Source organism: Apis florea, unplaced genomic scaffold (assembly GCF_048593485.1).
Source record: "Apis florea isolate Af1SG1 unplaced genomic scaffold, ASM4859348v1 contig_3493_pilon, whole genome shotgun sequence".
NCBI classification, from domain to species: Eukaryota; Metazoa; Arthropoda; class Insecta; order Hymenoptera; family Apidae; genus Apis; species Apis florea.
In genome coordinates, this window is record NW_028256772.1 from 2,921,471 (window position 1) to 2,948,185 (window position 26,715).

At 30.8% G+C, this 26,715-nt stretch overlaps 5 protein-coding genes and 1 long non-coding RNA gene across 24 annotated transcripts in view; 2 read left to right on the top strand and 4 right to left on the bottom strand.

Annotated features, from left to right (window-relative positions):
* Positions 1-391, bottom strand: part of mRpL38 (mitochondrial ribosomal protein L38) — a 13,356-nt gene extending 12,965 nt beyond the window's left edge. Inside the window, exon 1 of the mRNA XM_086912800.1 lies at positions 265-391. The gene's annotated coding sequence lies outside the window, so the exon portion shown is untranslated. The remainder of the gene's footprint in view (positions 1-264) is intronic.
* Positions 1-14,005, top strand: part of trio (trio Rho guanine nucleotide exchange factor) — a 24,317-nt gene extending 10,312 nt beyond the window's left edge. For 6 of the 11 annotated variants that reach the window (XM_086912788.1, XM_086912790.1, XM_086912789.1 and 3 more), the window contains 15 exons: positions 2,875-3,361; positions 4,751-4,823; positions 4,957-5,485; positions 6,000-6,083; positions 6,161-6,642; positions 6,730-6,889; positions 7,032-7,259; positions 7,331-7,522; positions 7,968-8,200; positions 10,067-10,367; positions 11,603-12,143; positions 12,207-12,594; positions 12,742-13,080; positions 13,183-13,375; positions 13,791-14,005. In XM_086912788.1, the coding sequence (XP_086768914.1) occupies positions 2,875-3,361; positions 4,751-4,823; positions 4,957-5,485; positions 6,000-6,083; positions 6,161-6,642; positions 6,730-6,889; positions 7,032-7,259; positions 7,331-7,522; positions 7,968-8,200; positions 10,067-10,367; positions 11,603-12,143; positions 12,207-12,594; positions 12,742-13,080; positions 13,183-13,375; positions 13,791-13,898 (4,338 nt within the window). In that variant the 3' untranslated portion in view covers positions 13,899-14,005. Of the gene's footprint in view, positions 1-2,874; positions 3,362-4,750; positions 4,824-4,956; positions 5,486-5,999; positions 6,084-6,160; positions 6,643-6,729; positions 6,890-7,031; positions 7,260-7,330; positions 7,523-7,967; positions 8,201-10,066; positions 10,368-10,443; positions 10,764-11,602; positions 12,144-12,206; positions 12,595-12,741; positions 13,081-13,182; positions 13,376-13,790 lie in introns of those variants that run through there. The other 5 variants (XR_015293477.1, XR_015293478.1, XR_015293476.1 and 2 more) reach the window with 5 other exon arrangements.
* Positions 7,879-9,016, bottom strand: LOC147656940 (uncharacterized). The gene is made up of 2 exons (XR_015293482.1): positions 8,446-9,016; positions 7,879-8,346 (listed from the first exon to the last, which is right to left on the bottom strand). It is a non-coding gene; the product is annotated as an uncharacterized LOC147656940 (long non-coding RNA).
* Positions 13,395-16,928, bottom strand: LOC100870946 (uncharacterized). Its single transcript, XM_003693444.4, has 2 exons — positions 16,629-16,928; positions 13,395-16,411 (listed from the first exon to the last, which is right to left on the bottom strand). Exons 1-2 carry the CDS (start codon positions 16,926-16,928, stop codon positions 14,621-14,623), a joined length of 2,091 nt encoding a protein of 696 aa, XP_003693492.1. The 3' UTR covers positions 13,395-14,620.
* On the top strand, positions 16,862-19,433 carry LOC100871187 (putative E3 ubiquitin-protein ligase UBR7). Of its 8 annotated transcripts, none has more exons than XM_086912806.1 (9): positions 17,145-17,273; positions 17,443-17,606; positions 17,730-17,920; positions 18,003-18,191; positions 18,285-18,434; positions 18,494-18,605; positions 18,684-18,859; positions 18,934-19,093; positions 19,180-19,433. In XM_086912806.1, the coding sequence occupies exons 3-9, from the start codon at positions 17,780-17,782 to the stop codon at positions 19,329-19,331; spliced, it is 1,080 nt and encodes a 359-aa protein (XP_086768932.1). In that variant the 5' UTR covers positions 17,145-17,273; positions 17,443-17,606; positions 17,730-17,779; the 3' UTR covers positions 19,332-19,433. The 8 variants fall into 8 exon arrangements, with proteins under 8 accessions (XP_086768931.1, XP_086768934.1, XP_086768936.1 ...); XM_086912807.1 differs by having other exon boundaries at positions 17,169-17,273; positions 17,757-17,920; XM_086912805.1 differs by lacking the exon at positions 17,443-17,606 and having other exon boundaries at positions 16,862-17,273; positions 17,757-17,920.
* tan (C45 family peptidase tan) lies at positions 19,128-25,022 on the bottom strand. Of its 2 annotated transcripts, none has more exons than XM_086912801.1 (8): positions 24,858-25,022; positions 23,648-23,763; positions 21,946-22,140; positions 21,597-21,704; positions 21,248-21,464; positions 20,423-20,663; positions 20,152-20,336; positions 19,128-20,057 (listed from the first exon to the last, which is right to left on the bottom strand). In XM_086912801.1, exons 2-8 carry the CDS (start codon positions 23,759-23,761, stop codon positions 19,939-19,941), a joined length of 1,179 nt encoding a protein of 392 aa, XP_086768927.1. In that variant the 5' UTR covers positions 23,762-23,763; positions 24,858-25,022; the 3' UTR covers positions 19,128-19,938. The 2 variants fall into 2 exon arrangements, with proteins under 2 accessions (XP_086768927.1, XP_012341766.1); XM_012486312.3 differs by having other exon boundaries at positions 24,639-24,879.
* Positions 25,023-26,715: the final 1,693 nt, after the last annotated feature.

Consider the following 26,715-nt stretch of genomic DNA (forward strand, 5'->3'; position numbering starts at 1 on the left):
TGTGACGAATCGGTGGACAAGACTTTCTGACCTGTTGAGAGACCCGGGAAACGGAACGATTAACCAAAAAAGGAAAAAAAGAAAAAAAAAAAAAAGAAAGCATGCCGCTCGCACGTTTAACAACATCTTCGATCCCGTTTCTTATATTATACATGATTATTGCGTTCGTGCACGTGAATTGAACACGAGGCAAAACTGTCATGACGTCACCAGCAGGAAAACCTGCAACAATCGTGAAGAAAGCACGCAGGAAGATCTCGTTACCTTGGTTCCGTCAGAGTTCTGTAACTCCGCCACACGCAGCCCTCTCCAGGCAGCATACCATCGACACACCGAGCTCGTTCCAGGCTCGACTTTTGCACCGTCAACCCTCCCTTTCCCAGGTACTTAAGTACTCGCTCACCCACATAATTGCGCGAGCGCGTTGCACGCTACGTTTTCTCCGCACATTTCTCGTGATATAATAGGATAATTGAAAATGTCATAATACACAGATGCGCACAATACGAACCGATACAATTATTATTGAATGGTTAACGGACTGACGGAAGTGGTAATTCGATATTGTGCCATATAATGTAAAAAAGGATGCGAGAGAGAGAGAGAGAGAGAGAGAGAGAGAGAGAGAGAGAGAGAGAGAGAGATTGATTCAACTTTTCACACATTAAAGGAAATCTCCGATTGGAAAGTACAATATTAACGTTGATTAATCTTCATCTGGTTATGTTTTTTAGAGTTATGTGGTTTTTTTAAATCTATAATTTACTCCTTCGAGTGTACGATATATAAAGAAAGTGCACTCGCCAATTCGTATCCGCATTCACATCCGCAATCATATCCGTAGCCACATCCGCAGTCATTTCTATGCCCATGAAATTTAAAAAAAAATTGTGCAATTATCAATCAATGAGTTACGGTGATTATATACCAGCTTTGACTTTTGCATCTTCGTTTTTTTATTTTTGTTATTGTTTCGTTTCTGAATTTCATCATAAAAAAAAAAAACAATACAACAATATCTAAATGATATTCTTCGTTTATTAAGTTTCATTTTACGGGACGAAAAAATTATTGCTTTAATATCGCGTTATGTTATCTGCTAAAATTCTTAAATTTTAATCGAATTTAATATTCGAGTCATCGATGTTTACTTCTCTCTTTTGTATGAAAGAACGGCGGACGAAAATGTCTATATGTATCAAGAACCTATCTTTCCTCCCTTCCTTTCCCCCCACCTTTCGTTCCCTCTATTTTCTCTCTGTTTTCTTCGAAATCATTACGGATACGAATCGAATCAACACGAATCGTAGGATTCGACGCCAAGTTGAAATTGGCTTGTTGCCGAGGTTGATCGCTACACACGAATCTATGGTTAGATTCGGACGTAAATTCGCTCTTATACGTGTGATCGGTAAAACGTTTTTGCCTTGGAAAACGGATATTACATAATCTAACAATTGAATGAATCACTTCGAAAAATAAACGAACAAGAATTTTTGATTGTTGATAAACTTTTTGCGCTCTTTTAGCGGAATACGATTTTGATTCGTTTCGTGATAATGATTAATCAACATTGGTAGAGTCTTAGTTAGCAATGTTGAGAGCATCGGAAAGATTCAAAGAGGATCGGTAAAATTTGGCACGTGGAAAAAGTCTATTTTCGTCATTGGAATGCGACGCGAAAGCGGTCGACCTCTCTGTTTTGACTCTCGGTTTTATAACTAGAACCATCATCACGGTTCATAGTAATCCGTCCATAGCTTGTATTTGTTGATTTTCTTATTCTTATATACATCGTATCTCGTAAACATTTATCCTTAAATTTCATCGATTGAATTAACTTTTTAATTTAAAAATCTGTTTTAAAGTAACAATGTAAATATCAAATTATTGTTGATTTTAACTAATAATTTCTTTAATCCGTCTATGGAATCTATTTTTAAATCTCTCTTGTTTGTTTGTATTTCTCTCTCTCTCTCTCTCTTATTTCCTGTTTCTGAAAAAAATCCAATTCAAAAATTCAATCGCATTAAAAGTACGCGTAGAAGTAGATTTTACGTGAACGATAATTCGTTATCAAAGAAAATCGATGAAGAAGTTTGCAAAGTGAATCGTGTGAATTGACTCAAAAGATAAGAGCAAATATACAGCAATGATAAGACGCAAAAACTCTTAAATTCGTGTATGTTTCGTCACGTATGTTTATTCATCGTTGTTTTTTTTTTTTTTTTTTTTTTTTTTTTTCGAAAAAAACAAGTTAGTATTATATATGTCTTTATCAAAGACAGGCTATTTCGATCAAATCGAAATCACCGAAGCTAGAATAATCCATTAAACGGTCCATTGGACCGCAAAGTCAAAGACGATTGTGCACTCTGTCAATCTGCTATCCTTCTCTTCGTTCTTTATCTCTCCTCTTTTCCATCCCCTCCTTTCGCCTCTTTTACTCATGTGTCCTTTGCGTGTTTTCATTTAAATGTTTTTTCACCGCTATAAAAAAAAACAATTCTTCTGTTTTTCAAATCTCTGTATAATATTTACTCGTTAATATAAGCCCTCGTTCGGAACAGGTGTGTGTGTGTGTGTGCGTAAGTAGTTGCTAGAAACACGAAATTCTAGCTTTATTTCGTTTTTTGCTGACAACGTATTCAATGACGAGTGAAAAACGAGAGGCAAAATTTTTTTCTTTTTTACCAAGAAACTTATTATTGTTCCAATGTGATATTACTATTACCCCAAGAAAGATGATTTTTCCAGTGATTTCCTTTTCTGCATGCGTGCGGGAAGAGCATGTAACGAATAAATATTATATACTGATTCGCAATTATAAATCGATCGAAGAATATCATATTCTATTGTATCCTTTCGTTTTAGACTGGCGTGGCCGAGGTGACTTGGGTTATTGCCGATCACTCTGCAGCACCAGGTTCGAAAGAGTTGACGGTAACGAAAGGTCAACAAGTTGAAGTATTAGAAAATGGAAGTAACATTAGCGGTGTGAACACATCCGAGTGGACTCACGTGCGTTTACTAGTTGCTCCAGGACAAGTTGATCCTCCTCCAGAAGGATTAGTTCCTACTAGTGCGCTTAAACAACCCCCTCCAGTTTCTAGTAAAACTTCACCATCTAGGAAAGTTCCAGGACAGCAGCAGCAGCAACAACAACAACAGCAGCAGCAGCAACAACAACAATTACATTATCAACAACAATCGAATAGCCAAGTTCAAACTATCGCGTCCAGTGGAGGATTTGCAACTGCATCCTCTGCTGCTGGAATAGCAGGCTCCTCGTCGACGATTACAACAAGCATAACACCTGTGTTACCAATTCAAAATGTTCCTGTGTTGCCGGATGAAACTGGTGAGATGATTATTTTATATGAAAATAAAATGTAGATCATCATGAATGTAGATCAGGTCTTAATAACGTTTCGTGTAAAATAATAAGTAATAAATAATAAGTAATTCGAGGCGAGTCAATTATAGAGGAAATGTAAGATTTTTTAATCGTAGAAATGATTTAATTTCTCGAATTTGCTCTGGTAATTTGACTATTCGTTTTTATTTTTGTCCTAAATTATAAAGAAAAAGAAAAAAAGTTGAATAAAAAAAATATTGGAGGAATAACAATAGATCTACAAATTTTCAATGGTAAAATCGTAGTATACAAATATGATAAATATATTGTTATAAAAGAAAATGCAAAATTAAATTTCTTTCTAAATTATTCGTACTTAAATGTCGATAAAAGAATCTCGAATTCCGAATTGAACATATTTAATTACTTACGATTGATGGATTCTAAGATAAATAATCCTTTTCCGTTGAATAATAAAAATAATAGCTCTGATCATTTATAAAATCGTTACTTAGCAGTTATTATCAATACCGTTAAAAGTAAATATCACTTTATTGTTTACAAATTGTAATTACATTAATTGTAATGTCAAATTACATTTAAATATGATATGAATGATTATTGATTATTGAAAGTATAAAGTCACGCAATTAGAAGACAATAGAGGATCATAATGTAATGATAAATTTGATTATAAAGATTAGAATTGATTAGAATTTCGAATAATAAATCAATCGAAAGATAGCGAGGACATTGATACGTTACGATTAAAATGGTTACCTCTTTGACAGGAGTCTATTGTACGCGTACTCCGAGTCGGTCGTGTCGGATCAATACGATGTACCGGGATAACTGTGTCCTTGACCGGTTGAATCTTCAACTGACATGTCGATAAAACAAAGTTGATACATTAAGTATACTTTACATCGATGGTCGCTAACCTCTCCTAGATGCTGATCAATTTTATTGATTATTAAATATATTAGTTGGAGATTTAATTAAAGAAGAATTATACATCATATGTTTCGTTTAATGTTACATTTATTATTTGCAATTATATACAATTAATGTTATTTGATCGATCTTTGCGAATGAAAGTATGACTATTATACTTGCAAAAGTATATGAAATAATGAAATGATATATTTAATCGTGTATATATATATATATATATATATATCATCAAATGATTTCGATTTTTTCCAATTATCAAATGATTTTAATAATTAAATTCCTTTTATTTTTTTTAATTTTTTGCCGATCTTTTTATATATTTAATTTGCATATATGCATTCTTAATGTATCAAAAACAATCAAATTGCACGTTTTATTTTGCGTAATATTCGCTTCAGCAATTCGCATTTGAGATTTATATTATTTATATTTTTATAGAAAATGTTGCGAACGATGGAAGTGGTCCTGCGAACACAAATTCTCCAGGAAACAAAAGGCGTGGCTTTAGCGGGTAAGTAGGCAAACACATAGGATAAATCTATAAATGTTTTAATGAATCTAAAAGCAAGAAATCGAATGTATTCAAGCGATAAATAATTGTACTATTTATTGATTTTTTTTTTTTTATTTTTCTTCTTTCATAGGAGAAAGTGGTTACCTCCACCATTGCGTAAACTTAGCCAAGGTAAAGTCGAGAAATCACCACCGACGACGACATCGACATCGACATCGATAACGACATCGATTGTACCGCCATCAGGTGATCGTTTGAAAAAGAATGTCTCGGAAAAACGATTCAAATTACCGACTGGTGCGGAACAATCTCGACCGTCCAGAACCGCTTCTATTTCTATCTCTGCGTTAACAACGGCGACTGCCTCTATGCGTGTATCTGCTTCTGAAGCGGACCTTGACACTGAACTTCAACCAGGAATCGAAGGAGAAGAGTACGAAGGAGAAACCGAACAATCGGAACCAGAATTGGAAGAAGATGTACCGGAACCTGATAACACAGAAGCTTTAACGTATTCGGAACAAAATGGAGCGGACGATGTCGAAGACGAATTAGAACTTCCTCCGCCGATGAAACCTATCACTGAACCGATACTTGTAGGAACTGCGAATGGAGCATCGGGATCTGCAATTACAACAGAAGGCTGTGGAAAATCTCGAGTGAGTTTTATTTTCATTTTTCTTCTATTTTAATATATTTTCATTCTAACCTATATTTTGGCTATAATTTTTTTTTTTTTCCTCGTTTCTCGCTAATTTTTCTTATAATTCGTCTTCTTAATTCTTTTTACCCTCCCAAAATAGTTTCAAACTTAGAACCTTTCACCCATTATAATTCATTTACTTTACCTGGTCCAAATGTTTGAGTGCAAACGTTATGAATACCAATGAATCGTACGTGAGGAAATTTGAACGTCTCATCCTTTGCACCAATAAAACTGCTTTAATATAACGTAGCGTGTTTCTATACGTATCGCGTTTCAATTTTTATTATAATTAAAAAAAAAATAAAACTACTGTACACGACATAGTATAGAATTTCAAAATTTTTGTGTTTTATATAGATAATACAGATAATTCAGATAATATAATAGCTATAAGTAAATTAATACAATTTACAGATAAAAATATAATTCTTGAATAATATTTAAATTGATTTCTATTTTATATATAGACGTCTGAGCGTTCAACGAAGATTCTTGACGGTGCCACGACGGTTGATTTAGCTGAAATTGAACAGATCGTAAAAGAAAGAATGGTAAGTCTATACTAAATAGAATTTAAATTCATAATACATCTGATATTGATGCGCATTTCTATCTAATATGGAAATAGGAACAACATACGGAAAATCAAGAAAGACAAAGTCTGATGCGAACGCCTAGTGGTAAAAATTCAAGCATTGGTGGCAGTGGGGATAACGATTATGATAAAGATGCAGTATCAAGTACAACTATCGCTACTACGACGATTGCTGCTTCAACGACGATGATGACAACAGTAGCGACAGCAACTGTAGCGACGGGGATAACCACGACAACAACTAAGATGGCAGCAACAACGAGTAGTCCTGCTCACGGGAATTCGGAGCAGGAATGCGACCTGGAAAGTGCAGTGCTAGTAAAACGACAATTCGTTATCCGAGAATTAGTCGAGACAGAAAAAGATTATGTAAATGATTTAAAGCAAATAGTTGAAGGATATATGGCATTGATGCGAGATTCCGAATCTCAAGTGCCATTGCCAGATGATTTGCGTGGTGGAAAGGATAAAATGGTTTTTGGTAACATAGAGGCAATCTACGAATGGCATAGAGAGTAAGCTTTTCTTGTATTACTTGTCTACTTATAGTAACAATCGTATAAATTGAACACTTCATTTCAAATTTTTATTCTTATATGCAGTTTCTTTCTGAAAGCTTTGGAACGTTGCTTGGAACGGCCGGAAGAGCTTGGGCCGTTGTTTAAGCGATACGAAAGGAAGTTACATATGTATGTTGTTTATTGTCAAAATAAACCAGTCTCCGAGTATATTGTTTCTGAGTATATAGACAGCTATTTCGAGGTAGATATACAAATTACTTAAGTTAAGTCTTATTATATATATTATATAAAATAATTTTTTAATTCTGATATTTTGCTAATTTTATTTTATTTTATTTATTTATTTATTTTTTTTTTTATTCTTATCAATTATGATTGTCCAGGACTTGAGGCAAAAGCTCGGACATCGGTTACAATTATGCGATCTTTTAATCAAACCGGTTCAAAGGATCACAAAGTATCAACTTCTTCTTCGAGAGGCATTAAGACTTACCGAACGAACTCAAAGAATTTCGGAAATCGAAGGACTTAGAGCAGCGGTTCATGTAATGCGTATTATTCCAAAAGCGGCCAATGACATGATGGATGTTGCAAGACTTCAAGGTTTCGATGTAAGTATTCTTATCTTGATGCAAAATAATAATTCGATTATATTAATATCTTTCATTATTTTTTTTATTAGGGAAAAATTACAGCGCAAGGAAAATTATTATTACACGGACCACTTTTAGTCTCAGAATTTTCTTCGAATTTACCTAGTAAGGAAAAAGAATGGCAAGTCTTCCTGTTCGAACAAAATATTATTTTTAGTGAGGCTGTCGGAAAAAAGACACAATTTACCAATCCTGTCTATATTTACAAGGCTCATATTCAGGTAAAGAACGATCGTTAAATTTGCTTAATATTTTTTTCAAGTTTTTTTTATCACAAATTATAATTTTATGTTATAAATAAATGATAATGATGTATTAAATATTTCTAATTAATTAACAATATATATTTCTTAAATTATTTTATATTGCTATTTTTCTAACTGTTAGTTTTTTATTTTATTGTTATTTTATTTATTAAATTTAGTTTATTATAAAAAGTAATATAATGATAATTTTTATTTATTTGTCGATAGAAATTGCAAATATATAATTTCATGAAAAAAAAAAGAAATTGATATAATTATTAATTAATGATAATAATATTACATATATTACGGATAATAATATTAACATAATATATTGAACAATTGAAAGAAAATGAAAAAAAAACGATATTTAATGTGAAATATTACAAATATATAAAGATGAATATTTCATTTTGCACAGGTGAATAAAATGAGTTTGGAAGAATGTTATGATGATTCGGAGAAGTTTATAATTCGATCAACAGATCCTCGAAAACCTGGCCTCGGATTCTCTTGTAGCGCAGTAGAAGAAAATGGGCCACGGAAGCAGGAGTGGGTAGATACGATCACTGCCATCCTGCAGACCCAACGTGACTTCCTTAAAGCGATACAGTCACCAATTGCCTACCAAAAGGAACTTACCAAAGATCCATTGTAAGCGTCACTCTATCTAACACACTGAATTACATTGACTCTCTTTCAACGCTCGATCCGTGAAGATTCGTTCCGAAATATTTTTGTATATTTTATATAAAGAAAAGATACAGAAGCGCTATATGCTAGAGAACCGTAGTCGTCTCCTAAAACCGAAATCCGTTTTAATCTCTGTTTTCCTTTCGTTTTGTTCCTAATTTATCTCACAATGTGTTCTCTTATCACACAATTTATGTACACATTACTCTTTCACCATATTGCGACGTGCTTCCTCTTGTTTGCCTTAACATTGCAGTCCAGGAATCTACCTCGCTATTGCTGCTGAGTAGCTTTATCGCGAGAGCGTCTCCTACTATATTCTATAATAATTACCTACCTCCATCGGAGTAGTTTTTAACGTTCCTACAACTGTGTTTGTCATGGTTCGTTGGAACATAATGCTATACAATGCAATATAATATGATACAGTACATTAATACACTACGATACAATACGATATTATATGGTACAGTACAATATGGTACGGTACAATGTGACATTCTACGATACGACACGTTACAATACAATACGTTACGATACAGTACGATACGATACGATACGATACGATACAAATTATCAAGCATTCTGTTATTTATCGACTGTGTTGCACATCTGTGTGCAAGTGAGGGTAGGTATAACGAAACGTACCCACTCACAATTTACATCCTCGTAACAACTCCTTGGTATCTTGTTGTTTGCAAAAGAATAATATTAAAGTGGAAAGGTGTGTTTGTTGCATGCTTCTGTTTATGTGAGTTGTGTCTGTCGCGTGACTGCATGTATTTCGCGTTTACACGCGCGCGCGTGCGGATGTACGAGAGAGTGAGTGAGAGATTACGCTGGAAAGGGAAGGGGTGGGGGCGAGACAGATTTTGTTACAAAAAAATTTGATAAGAAGGAACGATTTCTAAAAGACAAAATTGATTAAACAACGAATGAGACTATGTATTGCTGTGTCTTTGTTGGTTCAAACAATTTTTTCAATCCTATTGTTTACTATTTATGGAAGCACGTTTCACTGATTTTCACGTAATGAAAAATTTACATGCGCGTATCTGTATGTACATGCACGGATAATCACGCGTATGTAAAATAAGAATAAACATCACACGCAATAAATGACGCATGATCAAGCCAAGCGAGCATGTCCAACATGCTGACTCACCCCCACCAAAGCTATATTACCTATTAACGACGTAACGCTGCAAGTGTATAATAATTTTAATAATGTTTATAATTGCAAGACGATTGAACGAATGCGGGGGATAGTATGCTGTACATAAATGTGCATTCATGAAGGACGACGTAAAGTAAAACTCGAGAAACGTAAACATTTTGTTTAGAATAAATTGTACATTGGTCAACATTCTAATTGTGATGCATCCTTTTCCTACGCCTATTTAACACTATTTACTCGTCGTTTGACTAACAGCTTGGTTTTTCTTATCATTTTCTACGAGGACATGGTATTGCATCGATATCTTACATTTTAATTAAAATTTCTGGTTGCTTTATACTTTATTAAACACTTTAAGCAATGGATTTATCTTTTTCTAAAAGAATTTCCTTATTCTTCCTATTATCTCCCAAAATTAAAAAAAAAGTTTTTTTTATAAAGTAAGCCAGTATAATTTTAATGTATATATAAAACGTATTATTATGATAAAACTTGAATATCGTCTATCTTTATCTTTAAATTGAACTATCCGAGTGTTAATTCGAGTTATGATATCTCGTTCGAGTTATAATAACTCGATGCGACAAAAAGTGTATTTTCATAGATGCAGTACCGTGTTTGAATTTTATTTATAATTTGCTGGCGTACAGTCGTGGCGTGAGTCCGGATTCTCCATGTCGAGGAAGTGTACTTTCATCAACAATACCGAACATGTCTAAAACGAACGAAGAACGGAGAAATGAAATCGCTGCTACTACCTCTTCAAAAGCATTAGCTACAGCTGCAGCAGCGACAGCTACGACAACATCGATTTTACAGCGACCTCGTACTGGAGGCTTGGATCAGGATTCTTCACAATCGCCAAGTCCTAGCAAAAGCAGACTGAACTTTCTTGAAGGATTCAGAAGCACTCTACGTCCACGATCACCTGTTCGCAACAACTCTATCCCGGTGAGCAATAACATCGAAATTATTATTATTTTTTAAGTTTATATATACAATTCTATTTGTCTTTATTCGTAATTAGAATTCTTGCAATTGCAGCAAAAGGATTCTTCTTTCTCTTCCTCTTGATGCCTGTTGCTATTCGATCTCTGTCATATAATTTTTCGTTGGTACGGTAACAACTTTTTTATTTCCACCGTTTCCATTGATTGTGAGACAAATAGTGCAAATAATGAAATATATCATTTCTCGTTGATATCTCTTCTCAACGTGCAATGTTACTGCACTCATTATATTACAGGCTCTGATTACTTTGATTGACGATTTGTTATTCTTATTCACGAAACCAGTATTACCTTGTACATATTTTACATCAAAATGAAACGCTCTCAAACATGTTAACTCTGTAGTTGTTGCTTCTTGCATCGTTACTGCCTTCCCTTCCATTCGTTTTCATTTTTTAATATTACATTGCAATCGCGTTCGTTATTACTATTCATACATCATAGTCTTCGTCGTCATCGTCATAATCATCATCATCATCATCATCATCATCATCATCATCATTACCATCACCATCGTCATCATTATCATCATCATCATCATCATCATCATCATCATCATCATCATCATCATCTCATCGTCGTTATCATCGTTGTCGTCGTCGTCGATATCGTCGTCATCGTCGTCATCATCGTCATCGTTATCGTCGTCTTCATCATTATCATCATCATTATTATTATACTATATTGTTGTCGTCATGATTACATTTATCGGATACAATTCGTAATAATTATTGTAGATTTTCTTATTATTATCACCGTCGATGTTATTATTTGTCTTATTAAGTTCGCGATATTAATTTATTATTATTATTTTAAATATTGGTAGAACCCTGTTTTCAGTTTTTTGTATATTGATATCCTATCACTATTGCTATACACTGTTGCTAAACACCGTAGTTCTTTGCAGTTTTATTACGATATATTTCGCTAACTGTATTTATTAAGTGTTGGGTCACTGTTGCTGCTCACTGTTGCCATCGAGTGCTTGCTGTTTAATAATATGTCGCAAGATATTGGATAGACGAAACGCTTCATTCAACATTAAAAGAAAAAAACATTCGATCAAGAGAGAATGGTGAAATGGTCAACGGGAGTGAGGTGTGAAAGATATCGATGATCCGGTGCATGATCGAGGAAAGATCAAAGATTCGTTAAGTTAACCGGGAGATTCCGTAGATCGTTCCAGGAAGCAGAGTAAGATTAACCGCAGATTGGGGCAAATTACACGCTGGAGAAGAATTGGAGATCTTCCGTGTGGATGGTCCAGGGCTAATCGTCTCTCCGGTAGTCGGAAAAAAGGAGGAATTCTGGATTCCGGCGAGTCTCGTTCCAAATTCATCGATCAGCCGCGCATGGTCTTTCCGTCCGCGAAGAATCGATTCCGAGGGAGAGAACGTCCGTCTTCCGCAAGATATGTGCGCGGAAGAGAACGGTCCTCCCGCGATTTTGACTATTCCGTGTTCGATCAGGGCGACGGCAGGTGGCGTGGCTCGGCTCGTACTGGAAGCTCGCCGCGTGGAACGTGCAGTCGTACGTTGGAGAAAGGAGGGGCAACGATGTGACATCGAGGAAAGCGATCGATATCGACTTTACCGAACGAACGATTCCCTTTGTCTCGAAATTGCTCCTTGCCTTCCTTCTGATTCCGGGATTTACCACTGTCGCGTCGAACATGAAACGGGTTCTTGTTCAGCAAAAATTCCCCTTAGTATCGTAGGTACGTTGTTGTATACATAATACACGATGAAATAAATAATTAATATATATTTTTTCACCGTAGGTATTGATACGACAAACGCTTGGTGCGATACAATCGAATCAAGTAATCGATCAAACGGATTAACGATAAAGGAAACCTCGTCGATTGTAACATTGTCAGATTCGAGAAAAAAAATAACGAAAAATGTAGAAATTGAACAATTTAATAACAAATATATCGAGCTGGAAGAATTAGGAGCTGGTAGATTTGCTAGAGTATGCTGTGCAAAGGAAAAAGGATTCGACCGAGAAGTAGCACTCAAACAAATATCTCGATTGAAGCAACCGCTATCGTTAACTCGTGCCGAGTATGATCTTCTCAGGAATATACGCCATGATAATATTGTTCGAGCATTTGCACTTTTCGAGGATACACCTCAACCGGATATCGATACTATCGTTTTAGAGTTGTCAGTATTTTTTCATTTTGTTTTTTTTTTTATTCTTTCTTTCTTTTTTTTTTGCTTTATTTGATTAATTGCAGTTTGAAAAATTAGCACGGTCCACTTTGTTATGTCTCAATATTGAATCTCTTCTATTATTATTTTCGCGTACAGGGTCAAGGGTTCCACATTATTTGTATATCTTGGCGAACAAATTGAATATACCGAAGCGATTGTTGCAAAATACACCGGTCAACTATTGTCAGCATTACACTGGTTGCACTCACGTAAACGAGCTCATTTAGATTTAAAACCAGAAAACGTTCTAATTGATGAGAAAACTGGTGTTGTAAAACTAATAGATCTTGGTGAAGCTGTCAGAGCGGTACCACTGGATGAAGTTGTTCCTCCAGTTGATTTGGAATTTGCAGCTCCGGAATCGGTTCTCGGTAAACCAACAGGATCTTATACGGACATGTGGGCTGCTGGTGTTTTTCTTTATGTATTATTAAGGTAAATGCATCTAAATTAACCTATAAAACTTTTGTTATATAATGCAAAAATATGAATTTTTATCGATTAACATTACATTTGCAAAATTTTTCATCTGTGCAGCGGACTTTCCCCCTTTTTGGATGATTCCATTGAAGAAACTACCGCGAACATATTAAAATGCGACTTTTGTTTCCCTGATGAATATTTTAAAGATATATCGTCTGATGTAAAAAATCTTCTTGAAACATTATTGTGTTTACGAGGAGAAGATAGAGCAACCGCTCAATTAACTCTATCATCACCTTGGTTTAAGGTAACCAATTAAATGTTAATTATATTATTATTGATTTATATTAATTAATATATTACATTTATAACAATGAAGTTAGCTTTGCCAATTAGTTATATGAACTGACAAAGAAAAAAATCATCGATTACAGAAGTACAGAAAAGATTGTATTTTACAGATTCAGTTAAATTATATTCAAGATAATTTATAAAATTAAAATTTTGTCGCCAATTAAAATTAAAACTATGTCGATTTAAATATTGCGCTTGTACAATTGTTGATTTTTTTTATTAAATTATAAGAATTAGTTTTGTCTTGTATTGATGATCTATCATATAAGCAGCAGTGCTAATTTAATAACTAATTAAGCAACATTCAAACTAATCTAATACAAATCTTCTGATAATCTTACCAAGGATTAAATTGATCTTTGTTTCAGATATCAATTGGTGCAACGATTCCTTCTTCTCGAATGGTTGCATTCATTGACCGCCGTGCTCACCGTTCAAAACATCACCAGGATCGAAATAGCAGTTTTTATTCTTAAATTACTATAGTTCAAAAAAGACATATTTATTGATGAATAATTTTAAAACTACCGGCTAAACTCGGCCGATTGTAAATAATAAACAACAATTATGATTCACCGTTGCATTCGCGCGCGTACTGATATTCTTACTGTCGCGCTCATACACGCTCTATGTTATTTACATATATACGTATATATTAAACAGAACTTACACATATACACACACGCGCGTGCAAATTTTTAAATGAAATGAAATGAAAGAAACACGTTTACGTTACATTACATTACAAATGTGTTGTATGTTGTGACATTTCATATAGAAATCTATTTCTATCGATGCATTTATTCTTTATACAATTCATATCATTATCGTGAATGTGACGCACTGTCTCATAACAGATTTTTACCTTCAGATTTTTGTACTTTTTTTTACGTAATTTAGTCAATATTACAGATAAATTAAAAAAAAAGATCGAGTTTCTCGATTATTTTAAATATGTTTCGATTAAAATATATTTCTTGTTTCATATAATAATAAGAAATAAGATTGAAGGTTCTACAAAATACAAACGCACACAATGCGCAATATTTTAATAAAATGATTAACTTTGATATCCTTTAATTGTATCTAATACGATCGAATTTTTTTTTTTTTTTTTTTTTTAACTGATAATGAATCAATATAATAGATTAAATCTATCACTGACGCGATATTATGTAATAAAGAAAAATTCATCTTATCATGGTGATATTCTTAATCGTTTGCAATGATCGAGTACATGTTGTTCATATTCGTCTAATGAAGAAAACGATTTGTTGTCGCAAAGAAGACACGTAGCATCCTTTCTATTCATCGAATGACGACGCATTCGATGGATACTAAGTTCCACTGTGTTATTCATTTGCTCGTTGCAATCCGGACACATCACTATCGACTCTTCATCGATCAGTCCTTGGGTTTCCTCGACTATATTAATTTCACATGTATCACTTGAATTAATTGTGCTGCTCTTTTCACCTGTATTCGATTCTAAAATTTCATTTGTATTTTTTGAAGTTGAAATAGAACAATATTCGGATTCTGATTCGAGTTTTATTACGGGCTTTGAAGATGATACTAATGTATTATCGGTACTTTGCAAATTATCAAGATTCATGTGCGATGATACAATCGAACTTTCTGGATGATTTTCCATATGTTCAATTAACTCTTCTTTAGAGATAAATGTTACTCCACACGAGTCGCAGGAATAATGCAATATATCGTGTGGCTGACATTTCTTAATGTGTTCCCTTAAAATCTTTTTTTCGAGAAATACTTCGTGGCAATATTCGCAATGATATTTTCGATCTCCGTGACGTAAACTACGATGTTTTGTTAATAACGATTCACTTTCATAACAAGTTAGACAATCTATACACATATGTTCGGATAATTGAGAATGATCGGTTAATAAATGTGTTTGCAGTTGACGTCTAAGTTTAAATGATTCGTCGCAAAATTCACAACGTATTCGTTGAACTTCTTTCTCTATAATTAATTTTGTCACATTAGGTTGCACCTCTATCTCTTCCTCTACTTTTACCTTAACTTCAATTTCTGCTTCTGTGTTTCTTTCTTCTTTTATTGTCTCTGATGCCACTTCTACTTGTAACATTATTTCTGGTTGAATTTCTTGTTCCTCTGTTTTTTCCTTTTGTATATTTTCTTCTAATTTTGATTCTGTTTCTTGTCTGGAAACAACTTGATACCTTTGATCACTCATCACTTTTAATACATCTGACCAATCTAGTTCTTCATCACTATGGCATGTATCAGTAAGTAATGAAAATACTGTATTACCTTGTCTTTCTTCATCATGAGTCACACTTTGAGATTCATTTTTTAATTGTTTAATTGTTTCATTTACTCTGGTTTCATTTACGGTATTATTGTTTAGATTAGAACTTGGAACTGGAAGCGGTAAGTGAACAGTTCTTGGTCTTCCTCTGGATCTTGTAGGAAATCCTCTAGTACGTGGTCTACCCCGACCTCGTCTAAAAATACCACGAGTAACTTTTGGAGCATGATCTTGAATCTGTTGCTGTTGTTCTTCTTCTTTTTCTCTTTCTTTTTCTTTCTCTTTTTCTTTTTCCTTCTGTTCATTTCTCATATGTTCACCAATCGAATAAAGAGGTTTTCTAGGTGCATTGCTGGATCGTGAATTTGGAAACACATGACGCAATGTATTGTCTGCTACATAAATCTGTTGAAAAAACTTAAAAGACTGTTCCAACTTGTCAACACATTCATCGCACATCTTTGTTGGTAAAGCATCTTCATCATCAATTTCTATTAAAAGTTTCAATTTTGATAGAAGGCTCATATCTGTGCCTTTTCCCTTGGTCATCATACTTACAAGATTTTGTTTCTTGGTCGCACATGTTCTACACCACTGATCCACTTCAAATTCAGATGGAACATTTTTCTCTGTAACTTGATCTGTTGCTACTTCCTCCATAGAACCTTCTTGACCGTTTAAATGAATTTTCTAAAATTTAATGAAAAAAATATAATAATATAAAATTATTGAATAAACAATTTTTTGAATTATTTATGCTCATCTATGTTAATTTAGATTCTATTTTATATTTCAATATTTTATTTTAGAGAATTATATAATGTAATTTTAAATATTTTACGTTTACATTACGGAATGCTTTGAAGATAAGAATCAGAAATAAATAGACAGTAAAAAAAATATTTACCCGTCGTATTTTCAAATTCCTCAATTTTCTTGAAACAGCACTCCAATGTGGAGAAGGGACTGCATTTTCTTTTAGAGTACCTTTACTCAGATAGCAATCTTCCGTAAAGTGATTATTGCAAACGAAAAATTTCATAGACCGTAAAGCATCCAGATCACTTCCAATTAGATCCACGTGACCACTGTTGATCAACCACCTCACACAGAGACCGGTATCACAAACGGGAAGTTCATGAAGTATTTGCTCCTTTTCCCGTGTGTCGACACAATCGATGTACCTGCATTTAGTTACTTCCTCCATTACTCAATAATCTTAATCTTATAGATCTCACAATGTAATAAAAAAAGAGATTAAACAGTTTTTAGATTCCAAAGAAGTTTTATCTTTTACTTAAAAAAAGAAGTTGGAAAGATGTGTATATTTAAGACAGGTTAGGCATAATTAAGGCGCGAAAAGCAAAGCTACTGAACGTGCCTGCCATCTCTTGATACTTATTAATACCAGTGTATATACTTATGTCAGATTTATCTTTTTTCATCTATATAGATGATAATATATACATAAAACGAAATAAAGTGCATTATACATAAAATAAATATTAATTGTGATTGTAAAAAATTGAATAATTGAAATTCCAGTATTGAGGTAAAAATTTAATTCTTTAGAATTATTTTAGAATAAAATATTAGAAAAGAAGTGCTATGTTAATTAAATAAATTAATAAATTTTTTAATTCTTAATATCTAATAAGTAAATATGGATAATAAGAACAAATATATATTTAATAAGTATATTCATAATTTGAATTCCATAGATAAAAATTAGATTCGTAAAAAGAGCGCTATCATCGCAATAGTGATTAAATTGTAGGAGCTGAACGGAAGGAGTCGCGCGAAACAACACGGAACGTTACAAGACGTGGTTTAGTGTTATTTCGTTGGGAACATTATTTTTTTGAATTTTTGTCGTTCTAGAAATGTAAATAAAGCATAATTAATAGTATTAATTTGAAAAGTATTTTAATTGAAAAGAGATCGATTAAAAAAAAAGAAAGTGAGGTTAATAACCTTAATTTCAAATTTTTAATAATATATTAAATAGGTTCAAATTAAATTGGCTTACTATTAGGTGTGGGATATAAATTAAACAAAATGTCTGAAAATGTTGAGGAAGTTATCGAAGAAGAAAATTCAGTTACAATGTTAGATGTACTTCGAGAAGAGAATCAATTGGAAGAGGATGCGTATGCGGTTTTGGGTGCATCTGATGACAAAAATTGTACTTATAGCAAGGTATACTACTTATGATATAAGCACTAATTTTTTTGAATATTAGTTTGAAATTTAGCCTCAAGTGAATCATTTGATTTTTTAGGGTTATACACGACAAGCCCTTTATGCATGCAAAACTTGTTGTCAGAAATCAATGCGAGCAGCAATATGTCTTGCTTGTAGTTTCCATTGTCACGAAGGTCATGAACTTATTGAATTATATACTAAAAGACATTTTAGATGTGACTGTGGCAATTCAAAGTTTGGAGAAAAAAAGTGTAATCTAGATGCTGTATGTTTGTTATTGATTTTTATTTTTTGTTTTTTTTTTTTTTTTTTTAATATGATATTTCGTATTTATTTTTAAGAAATCTTTTGTTTGCAGTCAAAGGATTCAATAAATTCTGAAAATCAATATAATCATAATTTTGATGGTCTTTATTGTATTTGTGAAAGACCATATCCAGATCCAGATGATACTGTCAATGATGAAATGTTACAATGTATAATCTGTGAGGACTGGTATCATTCAAAGGTAATATATTAATATATTTGTCGTGACATTTTTAGACTAATTGTAATTAATATTACTAGCATTTAGAATGCGAAAAGGAAATGCCAGCAGATGCTGCATATGATGAAATGATTTGTGCTGGTTGTATGAGACAGAATGATTTTCTTTGGAATTATGCCAAGAAATATACAGGTATTTTGAAATTATTATTATTATTATTATTATTATTATATTCTAATAATTTGATATACATAATTATACTTTCTATAGTGACAGATGGCTCTAATGGGGATAAAGAAGATGATGAATCAATCAATGTTGAAAATCAATTGAAGGAATGTACAATGCCAAGGAATAATTCTGCAAAAAGAATACCATCACAAGGAAGTTGTTTTTGGATAGAAGGATGGAGAGCCGCTTTGTGTACTTGTAAAACATGCAAAGAAGTAATGCTTTCATTTATTCAAATAAAAATTCCTAATTCCTTACATTTATAAATTTAAAATTTTTATGATTACAGCTTTATCGAGAGAAAAATATTGCATTTCTTCTTGATCCAACGGATAGTGTACATGCTTACGAAGAAGCTGGTAAAATTAATAGCCGAGAATCACAATATGAAAAGGGTATGAAAGCCCTTGCTTCTTTAGGTCATGTTGAACAAATGACAGCTATCGAAGGTAATTTGTTAAGAATTCATTTGATTAAAAATTGTTAAAGTGATATAATTATTTCGTTTATTTCATGATGGTACATATATTGGCAGAATACAATAATATGAAGGAACGATTGAAACGATATTTGCAAAAATTTGCTGAAAATAAAAAAGTCGTACGAGAAGAAGATATAAAGGAATTTTTCTCAGAAATGGAATCGAAGAAACGACCAAAAGTTGTGATACCTACATATTGCCGTTGAAATGTATTTTAATTGAGTATTATGGAAATTTTTCGTTTCTAATAGAAACAAAAAGTCGATGTATTGCAAACATTTTATTACAAGTAATATGTTCTACTTTTATATATTTCGTTTATTGCAAAGCTTAGTTGCGTGATACTAAATTATTTCGGATGTAATTCTATATTGAGGTTTAAATGTAACTTCCAATAAATCATAACCTTTTTTCGAATTATGAAAAAAACAAAAAAAAAAAAAAAGAAAAAGGAAAATGGAAGGCAAAAAAAAGCATTTAATTATTTTTAAGAAACCTTGATTTTGATTTATCTTTAACGTTCAATGATATAATTCAATTCTTGATCATAATTAAACTACGGATAAAGATAATTTGTTAAGATATGTAAAATACGAAGAAAGAATATCGAGAGTATTGTAAATACAATATAATTACTACAAGATTTAATAACAGAAATATTATACATATTTCTAAAAAAATTTTAATGTGCTATAACAACGAAAAACAAAAAAAAAAAGGAACAAGTAAGTAACAATTCAGTATCTTGCGATGAAATAGTCGATAAAATTTTCGAAGAACGATTTACTATTTAATTTGATCAACGAATTTTCATTACATTGCAGAAACTGTTGATTCATCATGCAATTGTAATGGTATCACCAAAACCGGCTGCGTAGGATTTGGTTTGTCCGTATAGATAGACCAGGTTTTTTTGATACAATCAAAGATACCTATATTTGTATAAATATTTGATCGATACTTTTTATGATAATAATGATAATTTAGTCGCATAAAAGAAGAAAAAAAAGAAATCGAAAAACCTACCGGTTGCTATGGTTTTCACACGACCGTCTTGATAAATTTTGTGTTCATCATCCGTTTGATCGCTTAGAATATTTATAACATCTTGGTATGATTTAGCAGGAGAGTATTTACAAATGACAGCTTCTCTTTTGATACTACTATCTATAATAAGACCTTTTACTTCTGGTATCTTTAATCGGAGATATCTATAAAGAAAAAAGAATTAAAATTATCCGAAAATAACCGCAAAAAAATGATTAAGAAGAATATTTAAAAAAAAAAATAAAATTACTTGTTACAGTGAAATGTATTCTCTCCAGGACTAACGGTTAAAATACTCAATTGTGATTGCGTATCATTAATGTTGCAAGGACCAACCTCAGCATTATGGAACATTCTATCCCCTTCTTGCATTAAAAAAGTCATATTTACTGAAAATCCTTCTGCTGCACCGAAACCTTCATTTCTTAAAATCTGTTGAGCTTGCACATAATTTTCCGCAGTCAATAGCGCCCGAGTTAAAAAGTACCTGGCTGTTTAGTATAATTCCATTTATGATTTAAAATGAAAAATTATTTAAAATAATTTAAAATGAAGAATTATAATATAATTTTAATTTAATTTAAATTAAAAGAAAGAGAACGATATAATATAATATAATATGATACGATATAATAAATGAAAATTAATAATCAAAAAATCTTTCTTTCTAAAGGTACATATATATATATATACGATTAAAAATTACAAAAAAGTACGAAGTGATTTTTCAAATAAAGATAAAAAAAAATAATAATAGAATAATATTTTCTCGTCCGAGACTTTTTGAAAAAAACTGAATTAGAAAATCTATATGCATGTATGTATGTTATTTGCATATTGCATGATATATACTATCTATTAATCTGTTAATATAATGTAATGTATTTATATATAATTAAAAATTTAAGGAAGTACAAAAAAAATATTTTATGCTTATAAAGTTATATGTATAAAATAATAACTTATGTAGATGATTAAAAGAAATATTTAAAATGTCAAGAATATTAAAAAAAAATAAATAAATAAATAAATAAAAGTACTATGAGTGCTATAAATGTAAATAAAACATACTTACGTGTTTTACCAGACCTTAAGGTAGCAGCACTAAGTGTATTGATACTATAAACGAGGCCATGATGATTGTAACCCATCGTGTATCCTGGTAAAAATCCAGCATAACTCAAAGATGTAAATTTTTCTTCCTTATTATCTGGTTCGATTACATGCGCAGAAACCAAATACCAATGATTTAATGTCTCGCTAAGTGCATCTTCATTATGTCCTAAAATTTCCTGTTACGAAATATTGATAAAGAAAAGTAATATAAAGGAAGTAAATAATATGAAATTAATATTAAGGTTTAATAGATCTATTATTGATAATTGCATTCCATCGCGGAAATAATATTTCTTCTTATCACTCACTTGTCCTGGTTGATTGCACATAATAGTTGAACAACCAATCGGTAATGTATTCTCTTGTCCTTCGTTAGCCACATTTGGCAAAATATCATCTAAATGCATGAGAAATAACTGTAAGAAAAAAAATTGTTTGATCGAGTTTCATCGTTTTTCATTAATTCGTTTATTTTATTCGAATAAATTTATAATTAAGTTTTTTTTAAGAAAAAAAAAAATATAACAGATGCTAATTAAATTCATTTGTATACAAGGCTAAAAGAAAGATATGCAGGAAAACAATTGTGTGCGCATGTTTGCACGTGTTTACGCGCGGAACAGAACTTTTCAAAAAGTAGCAATAGTTAATGCATACCTTGTAAAAAGGAACGTTGGCACCGGCGGCTGTTCCTTGAATTTCTTTCAGATATCCAGGAAACTGTTGTTCCACACAGGCAAGAGTCTCATCATAAATTTTTCTACCCACTTCCGTTTCATAAAGTGATAAATAACTTTTAAGTGGTTCATATATATTGATGAAATTCTGAATTAAACCGGAAAATGTTTGACCCTGTATAAAGAATATTTTGTTTGTGAGGAAAATATAAAAATATAGGTTTTAGAATGAAATCAAACTTTTTAACTGGACTTTTTAATATGATAATTATTCAAACATTGACTTGTTTCTTTTTTCATTTCTCATATTCTTTCGATTCAAAGAAGAACTTGAGAATATCGTATTTCACGTTTAATACATGACGTGAACATTATTGTAAAATCTGTGCATATATTATTTTTTTAAACAGTAAACTTCTCAAGTTGCATAATATTATGTAACTCATCGTTACGTAACACGCTCAATCTCTTGGAATCACAGGTGTGAGAAAGATTCAAATCTTATATATATAATTTATTGATATATATAAAACATCAATAACTAAATAGTTGAATAATATTAAAATAAATATTTGAAGAAAAGTAAAAAAAAAAAAACATTTTTTAGATTAGATTCGATAATTATAATATACTTGCTAATGCAGATAATATAATATCTGCTCAATTATATTGGTAATAACATTGGTAAAAATTATATTCATAAAATTTGAACAGAAATTTATATAATTCAATAAAATTATTTATATATAACAATGATACATAAAATGGTATAATGGAATAAAGAGTAAATTCTATGTGAAAAAATAAGTTCAAAAGAGAATAAAATTTTTTCATTTGAAATTTTATTTTCGAATAAAACAAATTTGAACAATCTTCAAGTATAACTAAAATTAGCTATTTTCCGATAGATAAAATTTTCTACGATACATGTACATAAATGAATTATTGATAAGTCTACATGTGAAAATAAACAAAAAATACAAAATAAAATTTTATGGCTAGTTTTTAAAAAAATTACATTGAACATATACAATCAAAAATATAACTGACAAATTTCTAAATCCAATTTTTTTGGAAAATTAATTTTTAAACGAAGAAAAATTATTTTATGTCTTTTGCTTACTTTTATATGTGTTTTATATGTAGAATAACCGGTTATCGATAATTGATTCATAATACATCATATAATAATAATAATAATAGTCTAGTCGTGTTTGAATAATTTTTCAATTTTTTTCTTAAATTTTATTTTATTTTCGATTTATTTTTTCACGTATTATACTTCCTTTGCATTTGTACCACCAATTACACAACATCCTATATATAATATATAGTAATATGATACATAGGTATGTTTGGTATGTCGATTAAAAATCGATCGAAAAATTAAATAAAAATTAAATAAAGATAACCTCTAAAAATAATGAGATTAACTCAAGATTTTTCCATTTTATTTTTCAAACATAATCGAATGGTGCCACGATCATTGTAATAATAAATTTATATCTAACTTATGTAACTATTCACGATTCCGTTTCTTAAGTTTTTTTTTTTTTTTCGTTTCCACTTTTATTAAAGTTTCCATAAGAATATAAATTCGCGCAAAACTATAATACGAACATCGAATAGATATATCGCGATGTAGCGAATCGAAAAAAAAAAAAAAACAATTGAATTCTTACAATATCAAAACCAATGTCGTAATGAGTTCCTCTAGTGTGTATGATGCGGACTGCTTGCCTTCTTCCGATATCCTCCTCTGTTTGATTCGTCATCGGATTTTGATCGGATGTCATTTCTAAATAACGAAATGGTTAATGTTAATTACAATTAATGTTTCATGTTTCACCATGCATTTAACATCTTGAGAATGTTATCTTTTTAGGATAACTCATTTCCTTCCTCATTTCGATATACTTTCCCCTATCGATTTTTTAATTGATATCATTAAAACTCGATATCATTAATTTCCTTCCATTTCGATCTTCTTTCTTTCCTTTATTTTGCTTTCTTTGAATCTCATTTGTCTATTTATATCGTTATATCTATATCCTAGTTTCTTATCAAAGACACAATTTGTTTGTTCATTTGATTATGAAAGTATAAAATGCTAAATCCTCTATAAAACAATTATTATTTATCGCGTAAATTAATATTTGAATGATATTATTTCAATGTTAAAATTCTGCTCTCCTTGGTTAAAATATTCTTTAAATTAGCATTTAAAAATATACACAATGATAAAAATTATTTTTCTTGTTTTCTTTAAAAATATCTTTAAATTTTGAATTCCTATAATTCTTAACTAATAGTCAATATAATTAAGAAAAATATAAAATTGCCAGGGAATTTTAATTAAAAAGGATAAAATTATATTCCATTATGTTTTTTATTATTTGAACGAACGAAGGATCGAGGCAGATTAGAATAAGATAAACACTGAGAACTAAACAAACGAGGGAGATTCAAATAACGTATCTTATTATAAAATTATAATGTAATAAGAATAGTAATCGAAAAACTTCAAGCAAAAAAAAAAAAAACAAAATGACTATACGAAAATATATCTATTTATTATTATTAAATGTTAAATTCATTGTGTATCCGAATATTACAACTCCATATAAAACAAATTTAATAACTGTGCATCACATATTTCTCTCTTAGACTTACCCAAAATGATTAAGCACGTATGAAAACAACACGGTAAATAAAAATTCGCTTGGATGAAAATCGAAGTGAAATAACACCGTGGAATGGAAATAAAATAAAACGAACGTAGCCACTAGCGTTGTTCTGATGATGATTGTCGCGCGAGAGACTGACACTTCACGATTGGCTTCTGTCCGCTACGAAGACTGTCTAAGTCTAATCTACCTTTTATCGACTTACATCAATTAGCAGTAGTTTTACGGTATGGATGGCCAAAGTTACCTCCAGGGGAGAAAGAATTCGTCGACGTTTTAAAAAAAAATCGCATTGTGCTCCCTACCCTTCGCTTACTTGCAATCTTGTCACACGGACTTCTTGTCTTTCCGATCTGATCTTTGATATTATGTATTCGCGATCGAATAGAATGAAAGTAGGTATGCATTTTTATACACGTGACAATGGTATATCGTAATATTATGAGAAAATAATTCTTTTCTCTTTTTTTATTTAATAAGAATATCCATTATGTATACATAAATATATATATATATATGTATATAATACATTATAAATATATATAGATATATATAGATATGTATTATCATAATAATTAGTAATAACTCTGATTTAGATTAGAAGGTAAATTTAACGAATTTTTTCGAATTTTCGATATATGAATAAAAGGCAGTACTGTTGATTGGCGAGTAAAAAAAAAAAAATCAGTGAATTCTTTCAAATTTCATGAATAAAAAGGGAATGAAGTTTTTCATAGTTGATCTCGATTCGATTTACGCGAAAATGCTCTATCGTTGTTATTTTGTTAACGTAGAATGCTATGTTATATGTTGTATAAATGTATAAAGAGTATTCAAGTAGTTAGACAATTTAAATGATTATTCCAGGATCAAAAACAAAGTTGATACGCAAAAATATCGATCGAGACTTATTTGTTGAATTATAAGCAATTTCATCTAGTAAAAAATTAAATTGTTTGTAACTTAATAAATAAACATCAGCCGATATTTCTGTATATTATCTTTTATATTCGTCCTAAAATTATCTCTTAAATTTTCTTTCAAATATATATATTTATATCAATCTCTTTTCAAATTAGAAATCATATATTATCCATCGTATAAATCTATTTTATTATTTCATAAAGATAAAAATTCATTTTCAGCAGTTATATTTTCTATTTTTGCTCAATTTTATGTAAAGGAAATCTAATCTACGTCCACCTGTTATCTCGTCCATTATTTAAAAAAGAAGCTATAAGAACGAAAATATTCAAAAAGAAAAAAAAAAAGAACAACGAAGACAGTTTTGTTGTTACAGAAATAGATAAAGAGAAAAAAAAAATAAATAAATAAAAAGAAAAATACAACAGTGAATTAAATAGATACATCAATATATCTATGGTAAAATTTAATTGCAAAAAGTAATCACAAAACACAATACAATTATACACTAATTGTAAGGCATAGATAAGAAATCTTATGCACAATGCAGTGTTCATAGTCAGCCTTTTGTTTGGCTTCCAAATATGCATTTGACGGCTATAAATGGTTGAGAAAGGAAGGTTGAAAATCTTTTATGGTTTCCTTTAAAATCTGCAAAACTTTATTCTTGTACATACTAATTTACTGTTTACATCATATCATATTATTATAAGTCATTAAATTTTTCTTTCTTATGTTGAGCTATCATATTGGCGATGAAAAAAATATATTAATGTTATGAATATTATCTTTTCGAATAAAAAACTTTTCCCTATCATAAAAAATGAAAGAGATAGATTTAAGATGATCATAAATAAGATATCCAAACATAGTATATTATAGTATATCATAGTAAAATAAAATAAGAAAAACATTTTAATTGCTTTATTTATCAGCTAAGAAATCTTATGTTGCAGAATTCATAATTAATCTAGCTTTTAAGTAAGTATATTTAATATTACATAATGATTAGATATTAGTAAAACTACTACTAGTAAATATTCTAATATATAGATATTATTATATATTATATATAAAAATAAAAAAATAAAAAAAAAATTTATATTATTTTATTAAATATATATTCATTTATTATTTAA

What these genes read in the sequence shown, in the direction of transcription:
- tan (XM_086912801.1), bottom strand. Translation starts at nt 23,761, where the DNA reads ATGACATCCGATCAAAATCCGATGACGAATCAAACAGAGGAGGATATC. An exon ending in CTTAAGGTCTGGTAAAACAC is followed by an intron (nt 20,664 to 21,247) that starts GTAAGTATGTTT and finishes TATACTAAACAG; the next exon opens with CCAGGTACTTTTTAACTCGG. An exon ending in AATACATTTCACTGTAACAA is followed by an intron (nt 20,337 to 20,422) that starts GTAATTTTATTT and finishes TTTTCTTTATAG; the next exon opens with ATATCTCCGATTAAAGATAC.
- LOC100871187 (XM_086912805.1), top strand. Translation starts at nt 17,780, where the DNA reads ATGTCTGAAAATGTTGAGGAAGTTATCGAAGAAGAAAATTCAGTTACA. An exon ending in AGGACTGGTATCATTCAAAG is followed by an intron (nt 18,435 to 18,493) that starts GTAATATATTAA and finishes TAATATTACTAG; the next exon opens with CATTTAGAATGCGAAAAGGA. An exon ending in TTATGCCAAGAAATATACAG is followed by an intron (nt 18,606 to 18,683) that starts GTATTTTGAAAT and finishes TACTTTCTATAG; the next exon opens with TGACAGATGGCTCTAATGGG.
- LOC100870946 (XM_003693444.4), bottom strand. Translation starts at nt 16,928, where the DNA reads ATGGAGGAAGTAACTAAATGCAGGTACATCGATTGTGTCGACACACGG. An exon ending in GGAATTTGAAAATACGACGG is followed by an intron (nt 16,412 to 16,628) that starts GTAAATATTTTT and finishes ATTAAATTTTAG; the next exon opens with AAAATTCATTTAAACGGTCA.